General features: G+C 36.7%; 1 protein-coding gene across 3 annotated transcripts in view; it reads right to left on the reverse strand.

The window, feature by feature from the left end:
- Positions 1 to 5,392: 5,392 nt before the first annotated feature.
- Csnk1a1 (casein kinase 1 alpha 1) overlaps positions 5,393 to 18,143 on the reverse strand; it is a 44,260-nt gene continuing 31,509 nt past the window's right edge. For 2 of the 3 annotated variants that reach the window (XM_013141027.3, XM_005006986.4), the window contains 4 exons: positions 17,696 to 17,770; positions 16,237 to 16,343; positions 14,973 to 15,121; positions 5,393 to 7,900 (listed from right to left, as the gene is read on the reverse strand). In XM_013141027.3, the coding sequence (XP_012996481.1) occupies positions 7,893 to 7,900; positions 14,973 to 15,121; positions 16,237 to 16,343; positions 17,696 to 17,770 (339 nt within the window). In that variant the 3' untranslated portion in view covers positions 5,393 to 7,892. The remainder of the gene's footprint in view (positions 7,901 to 14,972; positions 15,122 to 16,236; positions 16,344 to 17,695; positions 17,771 to 18,143) is intronic. The other variant, XM_013141028.3, reaches the window with a different exon arrangement.

Here is an 18,143-nt window from a genome sequence, read left to right on the forward strand (position 1 = left end):
TCTCAACCTACTATGTTACTAAATGCAGAGCTGCAGATTTTATACATTTACCTAGTTAGCAGTACTGGGGACTGAATCCAAGGCCTTTACAGTAACCTACATACCCAGCTCCCCCACTTTTTTTGTACCCAGATGGAACTCAGGAATGCAGCAGAGCTAAATCCCCACCCAGCCCTATTTTTTGAGACAAGGTGTTGCTGAGTTGCTGAGTTGCCGAGTTGCCCAAGCTGCTGTCCACCTGTCTCAGCCTTCCAGAGTGTGGGACACATCTGGTGTTGTTTTGCTTTGCTTTGTTTCCCCACTTCTCAGCTTGTTAAAACTTCATGTATGGTATATGGAGATGAAAGAGCTCTAGGGTATCTAGCTCTAGATTTTACAAGCAGCAAAATTTTTTCTATTAGGCTCAATATTTGCTTGGGTGACAATATCTGAATATTGTCATAAAAGCCATAAAAGCTTTTATGACATAAAAGCCTCTGGCATTCACTCAGAATAAAATTCATGTATGATATTATCCTTCCTGATGTCTAATTATAAATACAACACATTCTTCCTCTAAGGATGGAAATCAAAGATACTCATCCTTTGAAAAGACATTAAAATCTATTTATGCTACAAGGGCTAATCATCAGCCTCAAACATGTCTTCAGCATCTCCTGGAGCCCAGTGAGTCAGCACTACTTCTTCAAGCTGTTCGTGAAGTTACTGTCAGCACCGCACATGGGACTTTTCAGACTTGTGACAGGATGAAGAGTTTTTCCTGGCTTCCTGCCAGGGACCAGGAAACAGCTCCATGCATATTCTACCCTTGGGACTCCTGCAAGCTCTGAAAATGGTGCCTCACTCCCCTAGTCGGCACGGCACAGCCTCCCCATGTCGGGTTTATGCGTGCTGCTTGCATTTGCTCACATTTTCTCCCTCTCCTCCTCTTCCACTTAAGGGCACTTACTATTTCTGTTCTATCTTCTTGACGGCAATGCAAGGAGTCTAGATCAATGAGTGCCTTGGTACTGGATAGGGTTCCCCTCCCCATCTATGTTCACCATTTTAACTTTGGTAAGGAATTTTTAATGACTGAAGGTTCTCAGCGCCCACAAACTTCCAGCGTTTAACCTCTGCGCGCCCTACTGCAATCTCTGCTAAGGAAATGGTACTCTGCTAGCTGCAATTGTTCAAGTGATTCTGCTACCATTCCTCCAAGTCAGTTTACTCATTACCCAAAGGAATCTCGCTCATTCTAGATACAATGGAGGCGTGATGTCTCCTGCTCACTAGTACCTCACACATTTCAATACCCCCTACTGCATATGCGTGAAATGTTACCTCTGAATTCCCAGGAGGCAAAACAGTGCCTTGCACAGATTCAGTAAATATTCTTTAATTGCTAACGAATACAATTAATCTGTGTTACTTTTTGTGTAGAACTTGCACTTTTGTACATAGGCCAAAAAATAAGCCAGGTGTGATGGTGCATACTTGTAGTTACAAGCTACTTGGGGCAATGAGGAGGAACAAAGATTACTTGATTCCAGAAATTGAGAGGGCGGCCTGGGTAACAGCAAGACCCCAGCCCAGAAGAATAAAAGCAAATCCTCCTCCACTCATGTAACATTCAAAGTAGCAATAGCTTAAACATTCTTCGTCACTCCGCAGGAAGCAGGGCAATCAATGATATAAAAAATTGCCTGAATTATTTACTTTCATTTTTCTTGGTTGCACACCAGAACTGGAATTTGTTTTACTAAATCTAGACTAAAACATAACACTCAATGGAATATTAGCACAGTGCAAATCAGTTCTGCAATTAATAAAAATATTTACTTAGCAACTGTTAAGACCAGTTTCTAAAAATACCTACCGCTTCCCTCTTCTAAATATCTAACACAGCACTTTATCACCAAGCTTTGTGCCACTGTCACTGGCATACAGAACTAATGGCTGGATGCCTAAAACCCATAGCAATTGTTTCCAACAGTTACTGTTTTCCTTCTCTGTTTGTAGCTTTGCAGACTTAATATGGTAATGTTGAGGAAAGGCTACGTTTTTGTATGAAAGATACTTTGCTCCACAAAAGACAGGCTATAAAAGTACTGTGCTTTAAGCCTTGGGAATGTCATTTCAGTTAAAGGTTGCTTGAAGCCCAGGTCAAGAAGGCATGCTTAGGATTTGATCCCTAGCCTTATCCCCAAACAAGTACTATAAACAAGAATCACTTCAGTAAATACATTGGTATATGAGAAAAATCTATATACATCTGGGCACACCGAAAAAAAATTTTTTTTGTGCAGAAATGTTTTGAGCAAATACAAGTTTTTTTTGTGGTACTGGGGATTGAACTGACAACCTCGTGCTTGCCCAGCAGGCGCTTATGCCACTGAACTAAATCCCCAGTCCTGAGCAAATATAACTTGATCAAGTATGGTTTTACTTTGCAGAGTGCAAATCATACTGTATCCCTGATCACTAGATATGTAACTTCTGTTTGTTGGTATTTTTGAGACAGGGTTTCACCATGCAGGTCAGGCTGGCCTCAAACTCAAGAGTGATCCTCCTGTCTTAGCCTCCCGAATGCCAGGATAACAGTCATGTGCCACCACGTCCTAACTTAATTTCAGTTAATAGTTAAAGCTGACTTTAAAAAATAAGTTTCAATTTTCTGGTAAGACTGTTAAGTAAGTAACTGGTTTACAATTTTCTTTTCACTATCAATACATAAATGAGATATTGGTGGTAACCAGTAAATGTTACCTGATGAATGCAATAAAGAAATTGTTCTTAATGATGTCACTACTGAAAAGTACTGCTTGGACTGGATTTTAATCTTGATTGGGGAACCTGAATTTCTTTCAACTGTTCTGCAAGACAGAATGAGCTCTCCCATTTGGTTCTCTCCCAGACCTTAGATCTGCTGTGGTTGAAATTGCTTTATTTTGGTGTGTGAGTAATGACTCCTTAGGAACAGCATCAATTCACCAGTGTCATCTTGGAAGACATACACAATTATTTTTATAGTATACACAAAATCGTCACAACCCCAACGCCTAAAGCTAGCCCTTTCACCAGTGGTCCTCGCATTCTTGCCTCAGATCATTTGAACTGTTATATTCTGAAAACCCCAACCTTACCAAACACCAGCATTTTTTTGCATATGGCTGACTCACTTTCCATTTGGTAAACTGAGTAATTCAAGAGGCTGAGGCAGGAGGACTGCTGAGTTGAAGGCCAGCTTGGGCTACAAAGGGAGTTCAAGGCCAGCCTGAGCTGCATGTTTAAAAAAAAAAAAAAAGCACTGGAAAGGAACAGCCAAGTCACCTCAAGCCTACTTACATCTACTTAACATGCTCTTCTGGGTTTGAGGACAGGAAGGTGACTGACTGCCCCTGCTGTGTAAAATGCCCACAAATTTAGAACAGAATATACTCACTTGCATATTACAGATGGGCCCTAAATGTTTTAATTAGGTTTCTGTCGACACAGTCACAACTGTCCTACACTCATTTTTATACCTGCATTACGCCTCATTTACAACACATGCTAGTTACATCACTAACCCATAAGCTTCATACTAAAAATACTTATAAATACTAATGAAGGGAACTGCAATGAAATCTTAAACCAGCTTCAAAAGGGTTGGCCGTGTAGCTCAGTGGGATACAATACCTGGGCTCAATCTTCATCACCGCCAACACCCACTCTTAATTTTGTCACCTTAGTGAAACTTACCCATTCTGTCATGCCTTGCTATACATGTGTAAGACAAGGCACATCCTACTTTATGGAGAGCTGAGCATTAGGCTAATACATATAAAGCGAAGCACTTCAAAAGCACCTGCCATATAGCATCCAACTCGCAGTAGCTTCTATTACCATTACTGGTTTCAAAGGGTGACAGAGCATCACTGTTTTAAACACAGGAAAGTGAACAGGAGGCAGGTTAGGTCCTCGCTCACCAACTGCACCAAGATGCCCCACCTCCAATAGCTTCACAGTCTCCAAACATTTTTCTTACAGTACCCATCTAGCTGTTTTGAAGATCAAAATGATATAAACTAGTTGTCCTTGTACTGCCTTTACTCGTGGGGTCTTCAGCAAGAGCTTTCTCAGAATTACAGACATTTATTCAATTAGCTGTCATGTCACCGTCAGGACTTCGGTAATGTTGACACAGATCTGACCACTCTGAACACTTCAAGTGGCTCCTGTGTTCTTTTTTTTTTTTTTGTCTTTTTCATTTTTATCGGTACCAGGGATCAAACTCACGACCGCCTGCTAGCAAGGCAGGTGCTTATGCCACTGAGCTAAATCCCCAGCCCTGCTCCTGTGTTCTTCTGACAGGAATCCACTGTACTTTGTGATCTCATTTCTGGCACAATAGGAGAGGTCCATTTTGTATCTCTCCTCAGGCTGAAGTCAATCAATACCTCTCACTGTATAACCTGGTCAGCTATCCTCGCCACACTTCCATGACTCCACTTTTAAGGGTGGTCTAGCAAGTGACTTCAGAAAACACATCACTTTACTTGATTAAACAGAATGCACAACCTCCTATTAATTTACACTTAGTTTATTGCCATCTCTGGCTGTTTCAAAAGCATACTAAAACAAAAACAAGCCAAAAAACCAAACATTTCTGAGGCTCTTTGAGTTAGGGTCTTGCAGCCCAGGATGGCCTGGAACTGATGGCTGCCCACTGCCTCAGCTTCCCAAGTGCTGGGATTTCAAGTGCACACCATCACACCCACCTATCCCTGGCTCACTGGGTGGGACAGAATGGGTCATGAATACAGCTAAATAATAGAGCTTTGGCTTTTTGGGGTTTCATTCCTAGCCCCACCCCTGCTCAGACTGCACAACTGGTATAAATTTAATACTACTACTTTATGCAGATCCTTTCACATCTTGGTCACGAGTATGAGTTTTAAAAACTGGCAAACAAAATACTGCTACTGCCAACTGTCTTGGACTCAAAGGCCTGGAAAAAAGCACTGTCAGTAAGGTTTTTCTTAGAATTCTGTGGCTTGTTCTACTCAAGAACTGCTAAGAAACTGCTCCTCAGAAATAGGATCTTGCTGTTTTACCTAAGTAGCCGGGGATACAAGTGTCACCACGCCAGGCTAGAAAGTCTTTTTCTGCAACCTTTAGGGAAAACTAGTCGGCTTTAGTTCTAAAATTCTTGATACTTATTGTACTAATGGAACTAAGCTTGTAATTATTGCAGTAATCTCTACTTGAAACATCAAACACTACTAGTATTCCAAGGACTAGTAGATGTGGGAAAATCGCTTAATAAAAACTTTGTTGGCGGGAAACCACAGTAAAGCAAATCTCCAAATATCCTTTTTTGTAGGCCTTAAGTGTAAGCACAACCGTGTGGGAGGAGATAACCAGTCTCTCCCTTCATATATATCTTTTATTTTCTTCTTATACCTTCCCAAAACAGACATTCAACAGTAGTTAGAAGGGCCATCTCCCAACATTTAGAAAAACTGCACCCCTCAATGGGTGAACAAAGTAAAGAGTAGTAACCTAGAGTTCAGCCGAGCAAGCCACTGCAGAGCCTTAAGTGGTGAGGTCTTCCAATTTCAGAGTGATGTGTCTTCAACTTGTATCATTTTGTGGAAAAACATAATTTAATTTTGGTGAAATGAGATTCATCTCCCGACAGGATTAGTAACAGCATTCACTGAATTTCACAATCTTCTTTTGTGAATTGTGCAGAAAATGAATGGTAGCTAGAAGATCAATGGGATTCCAGCTCCAGCTGCAGATGGAATAACAACATACCAGGGCAAAAACACCTATATTTTGATTTACAAAGCTAACAGCAGGTTTAAATCTGCAACTTAATTACAGACCAACTACACCACAACCTTTTCAAATGGCAAAAATACAAAAAAGTGTTACAAAAATATTTCAGAAAAAGTGCATAGTCTAAGTGCATAGTAAATAAAAGCACTGAAAAATATCTTGCTAGAGGGAGTTCAGCTTGGAAAAGTTGTTACCAAAGCTAAACAGTTTTATTTTACACAAACTATACTCAAAAATAGCTTTATGAGACTGATTTCTGGCTAAAAGTATCAAAGGGTTTATTAGTCAAGAAAAAAACACCTTAACTGACACAAGTGGTTAGAAAAGAAAACATAAGCCGCCTACCCCGAAAGTTCAGACTCGGATTTCTTCCATATCATACCAATATACCCACTAATGACAGAATGTGGCAAACATGGAATTAATTATTGCTAAAGTAGTTGTAAAATTAAAAAAGGAAAAAAAAATCCTTAAAAAACCCCCAAATCAACTTTAATACAATCTGACCAAATATGTCAACTTAGTTTCAAGGTTATTTTACAAGTAAAATACCTACATTTACACAATAAGCTCCTGGTGGCATTTTCGGACTACTGTTCTTTTAATTTATCCTGACATGCTACAACTGAATAAATTACACTATATAAAGAATTACTATCGATAAGTCTTCTTTCTCTGTGTCAGAGAAAGAGTGAGTAAATAAGACTGAGAAACTCACACGCACACACAGGTAACTTACAGAAGCGGGTGGGGGTAGAGGATAAAGAATCACTTGAACTTCACACAGCAAGACACTCGGAGGAGTCAAGTGCTTATAGCCATTTCACAAGTATTTTATAGAAAAACATTTTGGAGTCAAACCCTTTAATGCTTTCATCCTTATTCAAAATCAGCCCAGCTGTTAAGTCAGTGGCAGCAAGAATTACAAGTTCTGGCAGAGGCAAGATTAGTATTGTGCCTGCAGGTCATAAAAAAAAGAAAGGAAGAAAAGAAAAAAAAGAAAGAAAGAAAGAAAAGATGCCTTTTTCTTTCAGAGCAAAAGGGGAAAAAACTTTAAATAAAAAAAAAGAATTTTTAACACTAAATCTTTAAACAACTAGTAAAGGAGTGTCATGTAACAACAAATGGCTGAAGTAGTCTATCAAAAAATTGGGGAGATTTTTATTTCATTGAGTCAGCAAGGCATTTTGTTTGTTTTTCTTAAAAATCTCATTTCCTTACAGAAAGTTTTAAGTTTTTAATGAACTTGTAAACAAAAAAGCTCCCATTTCAAATAAAAACAAAATCCCAGATCATATAGATGTTTACAGTGATTACATATCTAAGCAACATACATACATGTTCAGTTGTAAGATGTTAACTAAACTTCTGTGACAAATATGGGTTTAATACCAAGAACATTATAGAGTTAATGCAGAGTCCTAAGGATAATCTAGTAGTCACTAAATTTTTCATAAGTCTTCGCTTTAGATGCTGTTATTTCTAGCACAAGTAAGCAGGCAGTCTTTCATATGCTCAAACACTGGAATCTTTGGTTGCTACCGTATCAGCTGGCTTGCAAACAAGAAGCCAACCATTTAAAGAATGTTTTAAGTGAACAACTTGCAAACCCCAGGGATTAAAAAACCCTAAGAATGCACAATTGTGAGCATTTACAACCATCACAACTGTGGCTGAAGACTGTTCATGCCATTCTTCTGAAATGAGATCTCAAAGCAGGATATTTCAAAATAAAAAGTTTTAACAAAAAAATTGGCATATGCACAATTTCTCCACCAATTTGTGTGTGTGTGTGTGTCTCAACCATTTAGTTAACTTTTCCACTTGAAAAAATGCAATAAAAAACCGGACACCATGTTTCACTATCTCAGTTAATATTCACAATTACAGCGGCTACAACTCCAGACAAAGCTTCAGCGACACTGCCCAGAGCCAGTTTATACTGAAATTAAGTTCTTTACACCAAGTAAATGGTTGTCCACAACCACTGGCTAGTGTACATATGAACTAAAATTTCTAGATTTGGGGAGAAACAAATGCTGCTCCGATCATCTGGTCTGCTTCTTCGGTTCTTCAATTCATGCTTAGAAGCCTGTTTAACAAAATCAAAACAGAAAAGAATGTTAAATTCCAAGTTAAGAATTCTTTTAAAAAAATGAAGGGAAACTGCGTAGAACTGAGATAACATAGCAGCTCATACCATTTTATCTAGTTGAGAGTCACAAGGCTTAGCTTTCTAAAACAAAAAGTAATCAATCGATAATTTTAAAAAAACTTTTGATTTAGATGGCCCCCAAAAGGAATGGTATACGGTGAATTAAAACCTCAGTATACAAGTCTCAAGAACTACTAGAAATTCAAATGAGTATGTTCAGTTTACTTCTTTACTACCTAGAGCATATTATGCTTTCAAAAATTTGTTCACAGTTCGGCCTTGTGGCACCCCAGCACTTTGGAGGCTGAGGCAGGAGATTACTTCACAAGTTTAAGGCCAGCCTGCGCTACATGAGCCAGTTCAAGGCCAGCCTGCATTATGTAACACCCTGTCTCCAATTCAAACATTTGTTTAAGCAATGACAAATGCATTGCTTTAACACTTAAGAGAATATAGTTTCAATCAAATATATATATTTATCAGTACCAGGGTTCGAACTCACAACCGCCTGCTTGCAAGGCAGGTGCTTATGCCGCTGAGCTAAACCCACAGCCCCAGTTTCAATCATATTTTAAGCACAAACATTTTTGTTGTTCTTGTTTAGTACTGTACTGGAGATTTGAGCTCAAGGCCCTTGAGCTATATCCCTGGCTCTTTTTTATTTTGAAATAGGGTTTCAGGCTGGCCTCAACCTCTGCATGCTAGACTGCAGGCATGTGCCAACCTGCCTAGCTATGAAAAAATGTAATTTTTAAACAGAAACTTTAAACAGCTTTAAACTTTACATCTACCTATTGACATTAAAAAAAATAGTTTTGTCAGTGATGTGAACAATGTAAACAAACAATTGATGCTTTTGGGGTTTTATTTCTCAAATCCTTGCACGCAGTACATACTTCTCTCTTCCCCTACCGGCAGACCTAGCATTTCTTCATAAAGGTAGGTCTGAATATAAGAAGTTTGCAGGTCATAAAGAGCTGTAGGTCTTATCTTTAGTTATAGGCAACGAGAAACGAAATATGCCTCTTAACCTGAAGACCCTTTATGTACCTTCTCCTTTCACCCAGTGTCAGACACTGCAATGCTCCCCTGATTCCTCTTCCAGAAAAACTCTTAACAGCTCTACTGTCTTTTTAACACCAATCATGCTTTTCACACCAAACTATTCCTTTTCTGAAATATTTGTTACATAACTTACTTTAGGTTTTAGGTGGGACACACAAAATACCCATTGTTTACTTATTGCAAGTATGATTTGGGTGTTTTTGAAAATAGTACCAAACACTTATACATTTTAACTTTTTCAATTTAAGAGTAGAAATTATCATCCTCCCTTATTTTGGTAATTGTACTAGGCCTTATACATATACAAAGATATAAGGGCTTTACTTTTTTCTTTCCATAGTGCTGGACTAAACAGTAGGTATATAACAGATATTGTTGCCTTGATGCACATTATCAAATCAGATGAACAAAGTGATCTCATTTGTTTATGATGAGGGTCTGACTATGTAACTTAAGCTCCCTTGAACTCTCAATCTTCTTGCATACAAATGTGGACCACTATTCCTGATTCTAAAATAAACTAAAAATGAACAGAAATAGTACAAAACCAAGCCTCAGGTAAAGTAACTAAATGCAGCTTTCCAAGTTAAGAAACTATGGGTTAGCCAAGTAGAAATGGCCCTTATACTATTAGGATTTGATTTCAAGTTTTGCAATTATTCAGTATGATAAAAAGAAACATTCTCACAACTACTAAAAACTGGTGTGTTTTCTTTTATCATAGTGTGCTTATGCGATCACATTGCACTGAATATTTGTCACATTCAGTATTCCCAAATGATTTCCAAGTAGAACACTCTGACCACCAACAAACTAAAAAGGAAACTTTTTATACTGTTTAGGAAACTCTTTTGTTTTAAATACTGGGAAGGCTCTAGGTAAGAATTTGATCTGTTCCAAATCAGTAGGTCAATCAGTGATTACAATTCTTTAAGAGACTGGCTAAAGGCTGGCCTAACAGTATTCTGGTCAGGGTACCGCAGCAGTCAAATCCAGATTGAACTCTTCAGATGAACCCATGTGGGAACACTCCACCCAAGACCAACAAGCTGTCTTCAGGGAATTGTCCAAAGAGATCCTGAGGTAGGTAAAATCTCAAAAGAAACATTCAGCAGGGATCCAACATTCAGTTTTCAAGTAGTAATAAACATTCTGTGCTTCAGTCTTTTTTATTTTTATCTTGCAGTCTGGATGACATCTCCTGGCTCCCAAAATTCAAGAATGTGTCTTCACTGTAACATCTTAAAATGAGGGATGAAACCTTTTATTCCTAAAATAGAGGGGAAAAGAAAATTAAAACAAAGTTGGAGGACTAATGTGATGATTCAGGAGTTAATAGCTACATTTAAGTTTCTTTTTAAATCTTAAAATGGGAAGACTTTATTATTTTTTATGTAACAAGAATATTCTACTCCTCAGTCTGTCTGAAATCTAAAAACTGAAGTATTTATGAATTCATTTCAAGTTTGATTGACTTTAAAAATACAACCAGAAACTATTTTAATGGGTTATTTATTTATAGGGTAGTTGTCTCCTCCCCCTGAACTTTTCTGAGACAGAATTTTACCATATAGTTCAGGTTGGTCTCAAATTTCTGCCTCAGCCTCCCAAGTGCTGGGATTATAGGTACGTGCCACCATACCCAGCAGGTTGTAGCAGTCTTACAAATCTGTAACAGCTTTCCACTATACAATCTCACTTTTATTAACTAACTTTACCGATATGCTTATGTGGTCTTTTGGCTACACAGAATTAAGCTCAGAGAATTTTGAATCAGACTGGTCATATATATAGTTTAAAAACAAAACAAAAACTACAGTAATTCCTCTCTGTAGAAACCATAAGTATGAAATTGGAAAAATCTCTTTATGAGTAAAAAAGACAATTGACAATTTAAGTATAGCAGATCTGTATCATCCTAACTGCATCAATAGACTAATGATCTGGATTCTCTGTCTCTACAGAATTAATTCTCAAGTAGATTTCTGAGGTCACTGAGTTTTAAAATACCTGTTACAACCGAATCCGTCTCTGGTTGGGAGATGGTCTGCATTATACACCACTGAAACACAGCAACACTGATGTTGTCCTTCTAGGTCTTCTGAAAGTTGCAGTGTCATCCAGATAATGTGACATGTTGAAAAATTTGATAGGTCCAGCTCTGTGTCACCACAAATCAATCCTTGCATACTCATCTTCATTTTCCTGTTGAGTTACTTAATTCTTTTCTCTTCAGCTTTACTGTTCACAATGAAAAAAGCTGACAAAAATTCAAGGTTTCAATGAGGAGATGAAGCTGACTGGTACTTCTTTGGGATGAGTGTATTCAGAGCAGATCATCTTCAGGTATTTCAACGTCTTCCCCTGCTATTTAGGTTATGTTGCTAAGTGACCAGCCATGTTCCTGGCAGTGATTGGTGAAGTCAGAAAGTTAAGCCAGACATGAATAGCAGGTAAAGCCCAGTACATACCAAAAGGTAATTTAAGGAAGACCACGGACACGGAGGGTTAATGTGATGGGAAAATATTTCTAATCTTTAAATGTCAACTTTTGAAATGTACTTACATTATTAGGATAAAGCTATGCTTATTATCTATGGTTGGTATGTTATGCAAACGAGTTAAGAAGACAAGAGAATATAATTATATAAAGATTCATCTTTGACTTCACTATTTTTGTAATTTCCCCCCATTTCTACCCACAGATAAAGAAATGATCAACTTATCTAGGTGATAATGCTTATTTTTTTCTCTTTTTTCAAAAAAAAAAAAAAAAGTGGGAGGGGTACCACGGATCGAACTCATAGGATTTCACGTAGTTAAAATGCGTCTATTAGTGTGTTGGGTGTGAATTTAGTTTTTCTCTTGAATGAGACTAAAAAAAATTATCTGTGGCACATGAGCACTGAAAAACTAGTACAGATAACAACCAATTGGAGAAGAGCCTTGTTTTCTTGGGCTTTGGAATGTAGCATTTGAAAAGTACTAAAGAAAAACAATCAGGGCTGCAATCTATTATATAAGCCTATGTTACCTAAATAAAATGAACTTTAGTATTTAGACATTTAAAATGAATTGCTAGAACAACTTACTGTAATTTTCCATGGCAAAAACATTAGATACAAGTATTTCAAAAATAACCATATAGAATACATTGGTGAATACTAGTATTTGGAGAATTTCCCCCAGAACAAGTATTTCCACAATACAGATTTATGAAGATTCATTTATGAAACTGAATTCACTGAAAAGCAAGCCTTAAAAAAAAGCTCTTACATAAGAAGGGAACTTCTAAAATTTTTAAGTAGAAAAATCTAATATTGTGTTCTATCATTACTGAAGAGATTTCTTGAGTTCTTCCTTAAATTAAAAAAAGCCTAATGTAGTGGGCCCAAGAGACTACGCTTTTACATATCTCTATGAATTACAGACTGAAATAAAAAGCGATCTAGATAATGCACTGGGGGTAAAGGTTTGGGGGCTAGGCTTCCCACACTTACTTGATATCACCTTCAGGCCTGCTGTATTTTCATGGGTTTACACACAAAGGGACTTGAATAGGACTTAATTAGGTACTAAATTCGATATAGGAAACAATACACATATTTTCAAGAAGTTAAGGAGCAAAAAATAATTCTGCTACTTACATTCTGTGGAGTGGCATATTTCAATAGCAAGCAATATTTTGCTTAGGGTCAATATTACCTAGGATTTCCCACCATACCCCCCCCCCCCACTTTCCTGAAACAGGGTCTTTCTGTACTCTGCAGGCTGAAATTCTGGGTTCAAGTGATTATCCTGCTTCAGAATCCCAGATGGCTGGGACTATAGGGCCACATACCCAGCCTTAGAAATTTACCTCTGAAAGTATTCAATATGTGATTATTCACTGAGACATCGAATTCTTTAGAATTTTATGAGTTCATTTAATAAATTGTATTTCTATTGTTTGGTGTGATGCTATGTTTGTAAGATTTTTACAAAAAACATACTAACTTAGTGGATCCAACTTCTCATCTTTTAAAAACTGGGATAAAGCTGGGTATAGGTGGTGCATACCTATAAACTCAGTACTTGGGACATGAGGTAGAAAGACTGGTGCAAGTTGAGGCCAGCTGTCAGCCTGAACTATATGGCAAAACCTTTTCTCAAAAAACAAATAAAAAAAAGGCTTGGATAAAGTAAGATAAAATTCTGCTTGTTGATTAAGCGATACACAATGAACAATGAAACTAGCTCAAAATAAGACAATTCTTTCTGAAGACTGCTAAATGCATGAAGTAAAATGTTCTAGACCAGATGAGATTTTAATCTAATTTTATGGTTTTAGAAACTGCAAGTCGCGATAATCCTATCATCCCAGCAGCAAGCTTGAGGCAAAATTAACTTCATTTTGTGAGAAAAAGCGAATATCCTATACATGCTAAGTATAAGAAGTCCTTGGCTTAGAAAGTATATTTGGTCTTAACTAAATAGTAGAACCATTCCTCAGTGACATTACCTATCTCATTATGGGTTTCATGACTTATCAGATATACAATCAAAACTTTTAAGAGGCAATCAAATCCCAACTAAGGTGTAGAGACAAGAGTACTGAGAAAACATTAGTGTTTGCTATCCTGACTTTAAATTTATTCATAGAATGATCCTACTACATTAAGATCTTCAGTTCTGAATCTTTCCCAAATACAGAAAGATGGTATAGAAGCACTTCAAACTTCATCTCTAATGGATAAGTTGCTAGACTAAGATAATATCACTTATACAGTACTTCCTGAAAAGTATCCTGAGATTAGAATGGATTATTAAATTACAAAAATTATTTAAATACAACCCTAAAGATATGGGTCAACAATCTATAAAGGCTAAATTCAGATTAGCAAAGTTAATCAGATTACATAATTAGAAAAAACCAAAAACACAATCTCCCCTCCAAAAAACCCCGAAAAATCTAATTCTTACCTCCCTACCACATGGAGAATGTAGGCAGGTGTTAGGAGGTAAGCTCCAGAAAGAGGAAAAGAAAATAAAAACATGAAAACAAGAGTTGAACTGAACAGCAACGGTGATTAAGAAACTGAGCTGTACCCTAACAGTCTTCCTCCACAGAAGTGAAGAGTACCAAACAAAGACAGAAAAAAAGCAGATGAGCAGTTCAGTAGCATTTGCCCCAGTTATCTTCAATGTGAGAGGCAGGCCTAACTGCACACTTACAGTCCACACTGAACACCAACCAACAGCCCGATATCTGCAGTATTTAAAATTAAGAACTGTTATAGTTGACTGTAAATAAGAGAGGTTTATTTTTGTGATTAGGAAAGATATATGTGCTTTGCAGTTGTATGAACATTTAGGAGTACATGAGATAACTCTTCAACTGAGAAGACAGGACACACTTCATTCAGGGCAATGCCAAAGTCATCGTCTTGAAATTAGAACATATTCACTATTTTCCCTTTTAAATGCTAAAGTATTAACATGCAAAAACTTCTTAACACTGTTAGTCTGAAAGAAAGTCAAAATACCATGGCAAATCAGATTCATTATTAAAAATCAACAAGTGTTAGGTCTAGGATTTTGGATTGATTGATAAAAATACCATATTCCCAACACCAAATGTTTATTTTGGAAAAGGGTTAATGAATGAGTAAAAAAGATGCAGTTGTTAAAAATGACCCAAAATCCCAAGAGAAATGATATAATAATATACACATATATATGTATATACAAATACATATACATATATATATATATGAACAAGGACATTTGGGTTTAAAGTTAGTAGTCAAATTTTCCAAGGACGTCTTTTTTTTTAAACACAGAGCCAAATTTGTATGCCTTTTAAAACCACCTCCTTGATCTAACACTGTTATAAATGAATGAATTACCCAATTTTGTATTCAATTTTTTTCCCTGTAACGTCACTTGGTTCTTGGCTACTAACCTTTCATGTTACTCTTGGTTTTGTCAGTTTGCTTGCCTGTGGGGGTTTGGGCCTGCTGACCCTGCCCACTGGAAGAGGCTGCCTGCTGTGCTGCTTTCTGCTTTAACATTGTCCAATCAAACGTGTAGTCATACTGGTGGTTCAAAGTCCTGGAAAATATAAATTACATGTTATTTCTGCCCCCAACTGAGGTATACACATTGTGGACTCTGAAAAATCACATGTTAATCCTTTCATATTATCAAGTAACCTAGTGATCTTTCAAGACATCAAAGGCATTTCTTTAGAACATCAATATTTCTTCATATAAAGATTTTTCTCCTACAAATAATTTTAACTCTTCAGTGAAATCTAACTTTTAAAATAACATGTCTGAGGGAAAGCTACTTGGGTAACACCATTTTTAGTCTCGCTACATTAGACAAAAAATAAGTCCTCTTTCAAACAGATCTGTTATTTCTTCAAAAGGGGCAAACGAGTAAGCAGGAATGAAAAGGCAACACTAGGTCAAGCACTCAGACAGGATTTTTTTTTTTTTTGTCTTTTTCCTTTTTATCGGTACTGGGGATCGAACTCATGACTGCCTATTTGCAAGGCAGGCGCTTATGCTGCTGAGCTAAACCTCCAGCCCCACAGCCCGGATATTGTAATGGAAGGTTAATTACTGAGAAGCCAAAAGAGCATTTAAGGAGCTGAAGCGTGTGAATGAGATGTGTGCATTGGTGCCCTGGGAGGAAGACTCTCCTGGGTTTAAAGAATTATCTCAATTCCCACTTTCTTCTAACTCAGAGCTTGAGCTACGTGAATGCTAAAGGAATGCCAATCTGGGACTGCCTCCTCATGGCAGATAGCCATGATGGCTATCTGGTAGTTTAATTGCTTTTTAATCTTGTACTGCACAGGGTTCTATATTAAAGCTGGAGTTCCAAGAGGACACTGACAGTTTCTTTTGTTTTTTGAGACAGGGTCTCATTATGTAGTCCTGGCTGGCTTCAAATTTATTATGTAGCCTAGCCTAACCCCAAACTTGAAGCTAACCTCCCAGATAGGTCTTTCAAGTGCTAGGATTACAGGTATGCGCCACCTCACCCATCTCGCTATTAGGTAATGTAAATTGCAATTACTTTGGAAAAATAAACTATGTTGATTCAACTGTTTCTTTGATTCACATTGGTTAACTAATTATCTGAACACACAAGTTAAGTGGAGTTAACCTATTTCCCTTGCTAAAGTTTACGGGCTTAAAAATATCTTAAAAACTGACCTGAAAAGGATGCGAAATAGCTGCCTCAGGTACATGTAATCCGGGGCTTCCTCAAAGCGCAGCCCACGGCAATAGTTTAAGTACATAGCAAATTCTGCAGGAAATCCCTAAAGATTTAAGAGTTAAAACAGAGAAAAATCTTTATTTAAAATAGGAAAATTATTAAATGCAAGCCAAAAAATGTGTCTGAATAGGATATTTTACTACTTTACAAAGATATGAAAAAATTATAGCCTGAGTATATTTCAACAGTTTTATAATTATTTTACCTACTGTTATATACATTATCTTTTCATATTTAAAGGAAATACTTATTTTTTTCCTATATAGTGGTACTATGTCCCCAAAATAATTCAGACATTCTGCTTGTTGATTTACTATCTTATCAGTGTCTAAAATATCTTGAAGATTTTTGTTTGTCTTTTTGAGACAAGATCTCACTCTACAGTTTAGGCTGGCCTTGAAGTCACTATGTAGCCCAGTCTGGCCTCAAATTCACAGTGATCCTCCTGCCTTGGTCCCCCAAGTACTAGAATTACAGGCACATGCCACCCTCCACCTCTAGCCTTTTAAGATTTTTAAGGCTCTTCTTGTCTATCACCAAGAGGATTATGCCATCAGCGATTTAAACATTAAATTCCTGTTATTTTTTTCCCTCTGAGTAAATACAAATGTGAAGGGAGCAAGTTATATAGGTGGCAATCTCTTCCCTCAACTTCATGATCTGAGAAATTTCTTATAGCCAGAAGTTAAGGCAGGACAGAATGGTTAACCCGGCAACATTTTATACTGATGACACTTATGTAATCAGGTTTAATGGTTACAAAGTACTCATGTTATTTTTGTTGTTGTTGAGTGAAGGCCCAAAACTAAAGCAATAAATATATTAATTACATACTTTTATTTTAGTTTCAGGTATGCAATTACAGTCTCAAAGAAGATCATATGGCCTTATTTCAATGAAAGAGAACATAGTTATTCATGAGGGTAAAATACTAACTCATTCTAACTTATGTGCCTTTTTATAAAGCTTGAAACTTCAGAGAAACAAGCCTAATTCATATTGTTGTCTAAATTTCTCTACTGTTGGAAAATTTCTATTTTTAGACTGGTCCTGCTTTGTTTGCCTCTTCTCTCTATTCATATACCAACTGCTAACATCCTCTCCTTTCTAACATCAGTTTATGTTGAAAGGAGACCATTTCTTAATTTTTCTCATAGATCAAAAAGGCTCTATCAGAAGTTTGCCTACCTTGTTAATTTTCCTCCACTGTTTCTATTAATTAAAGCTCTACGTTGAGACATCAAAAAAATTATTTAAAAATGATTCATATGTTTAAGCCATTGCCAAAGATACTTAGAATAACCAAAATGTAAACTTAAATCCTGGTTTGTTAAGTTTAAAAAAATCTTTTTTCTGTTCTTGTATTTTTAAATGATACTTGTCAAATACATTTACCTTACATAAAACTTCAACAGGAGTGGACATCTTCTTTTCACTAATCTTTTCGTATTTTTGTTTTTTTGTTGCAGCCTATAAAAGTAATCAACAAGATATATTTACTACTGAGAAAAATCTTAAAAAATTTAGCCCAATAAATATACACTAGACAAAGTTTAAGACCTGAGATTTAAGTAATCATAGGTGAGATAAAATTCATATTAAAGCTATCCATAAGAATGGAGCACTTTGACTATTTTGGACACTCATATATATGAACCTTTATCTTTTAATGGACCAATAAAAGATAGTCATTAAATTCTGTGTCATTATCACTGAACAAACAAAATGCTAGGAGTAATTGTACAAATAAGTACCACTCCTAAATGAACAGGTTTTACCTTATACCTTTTCAACATAATGCTTATACATGAGAATAAGAGCCCTTTCTTAGCAGGTATCAACT

The sequence above is a fragment of the Cavia porcellus genome, unplaced genomic scaffold (assembly GCF_034190915.1).
Source record: "Cavia porcellus strain 051 isolate PalLab524CR breed Dunkin Hartley unplaced genomic scaffold, mCavPor4.1 scaffold_21, whole genome shotgun sequence".
NCBI classification, from domain to species: domain Eukaryota; kingdom Metazoa; phylum Chordata; class Mammalia; order Rodentia; family Caviidae; genus Cavia; species Cavia porcellus.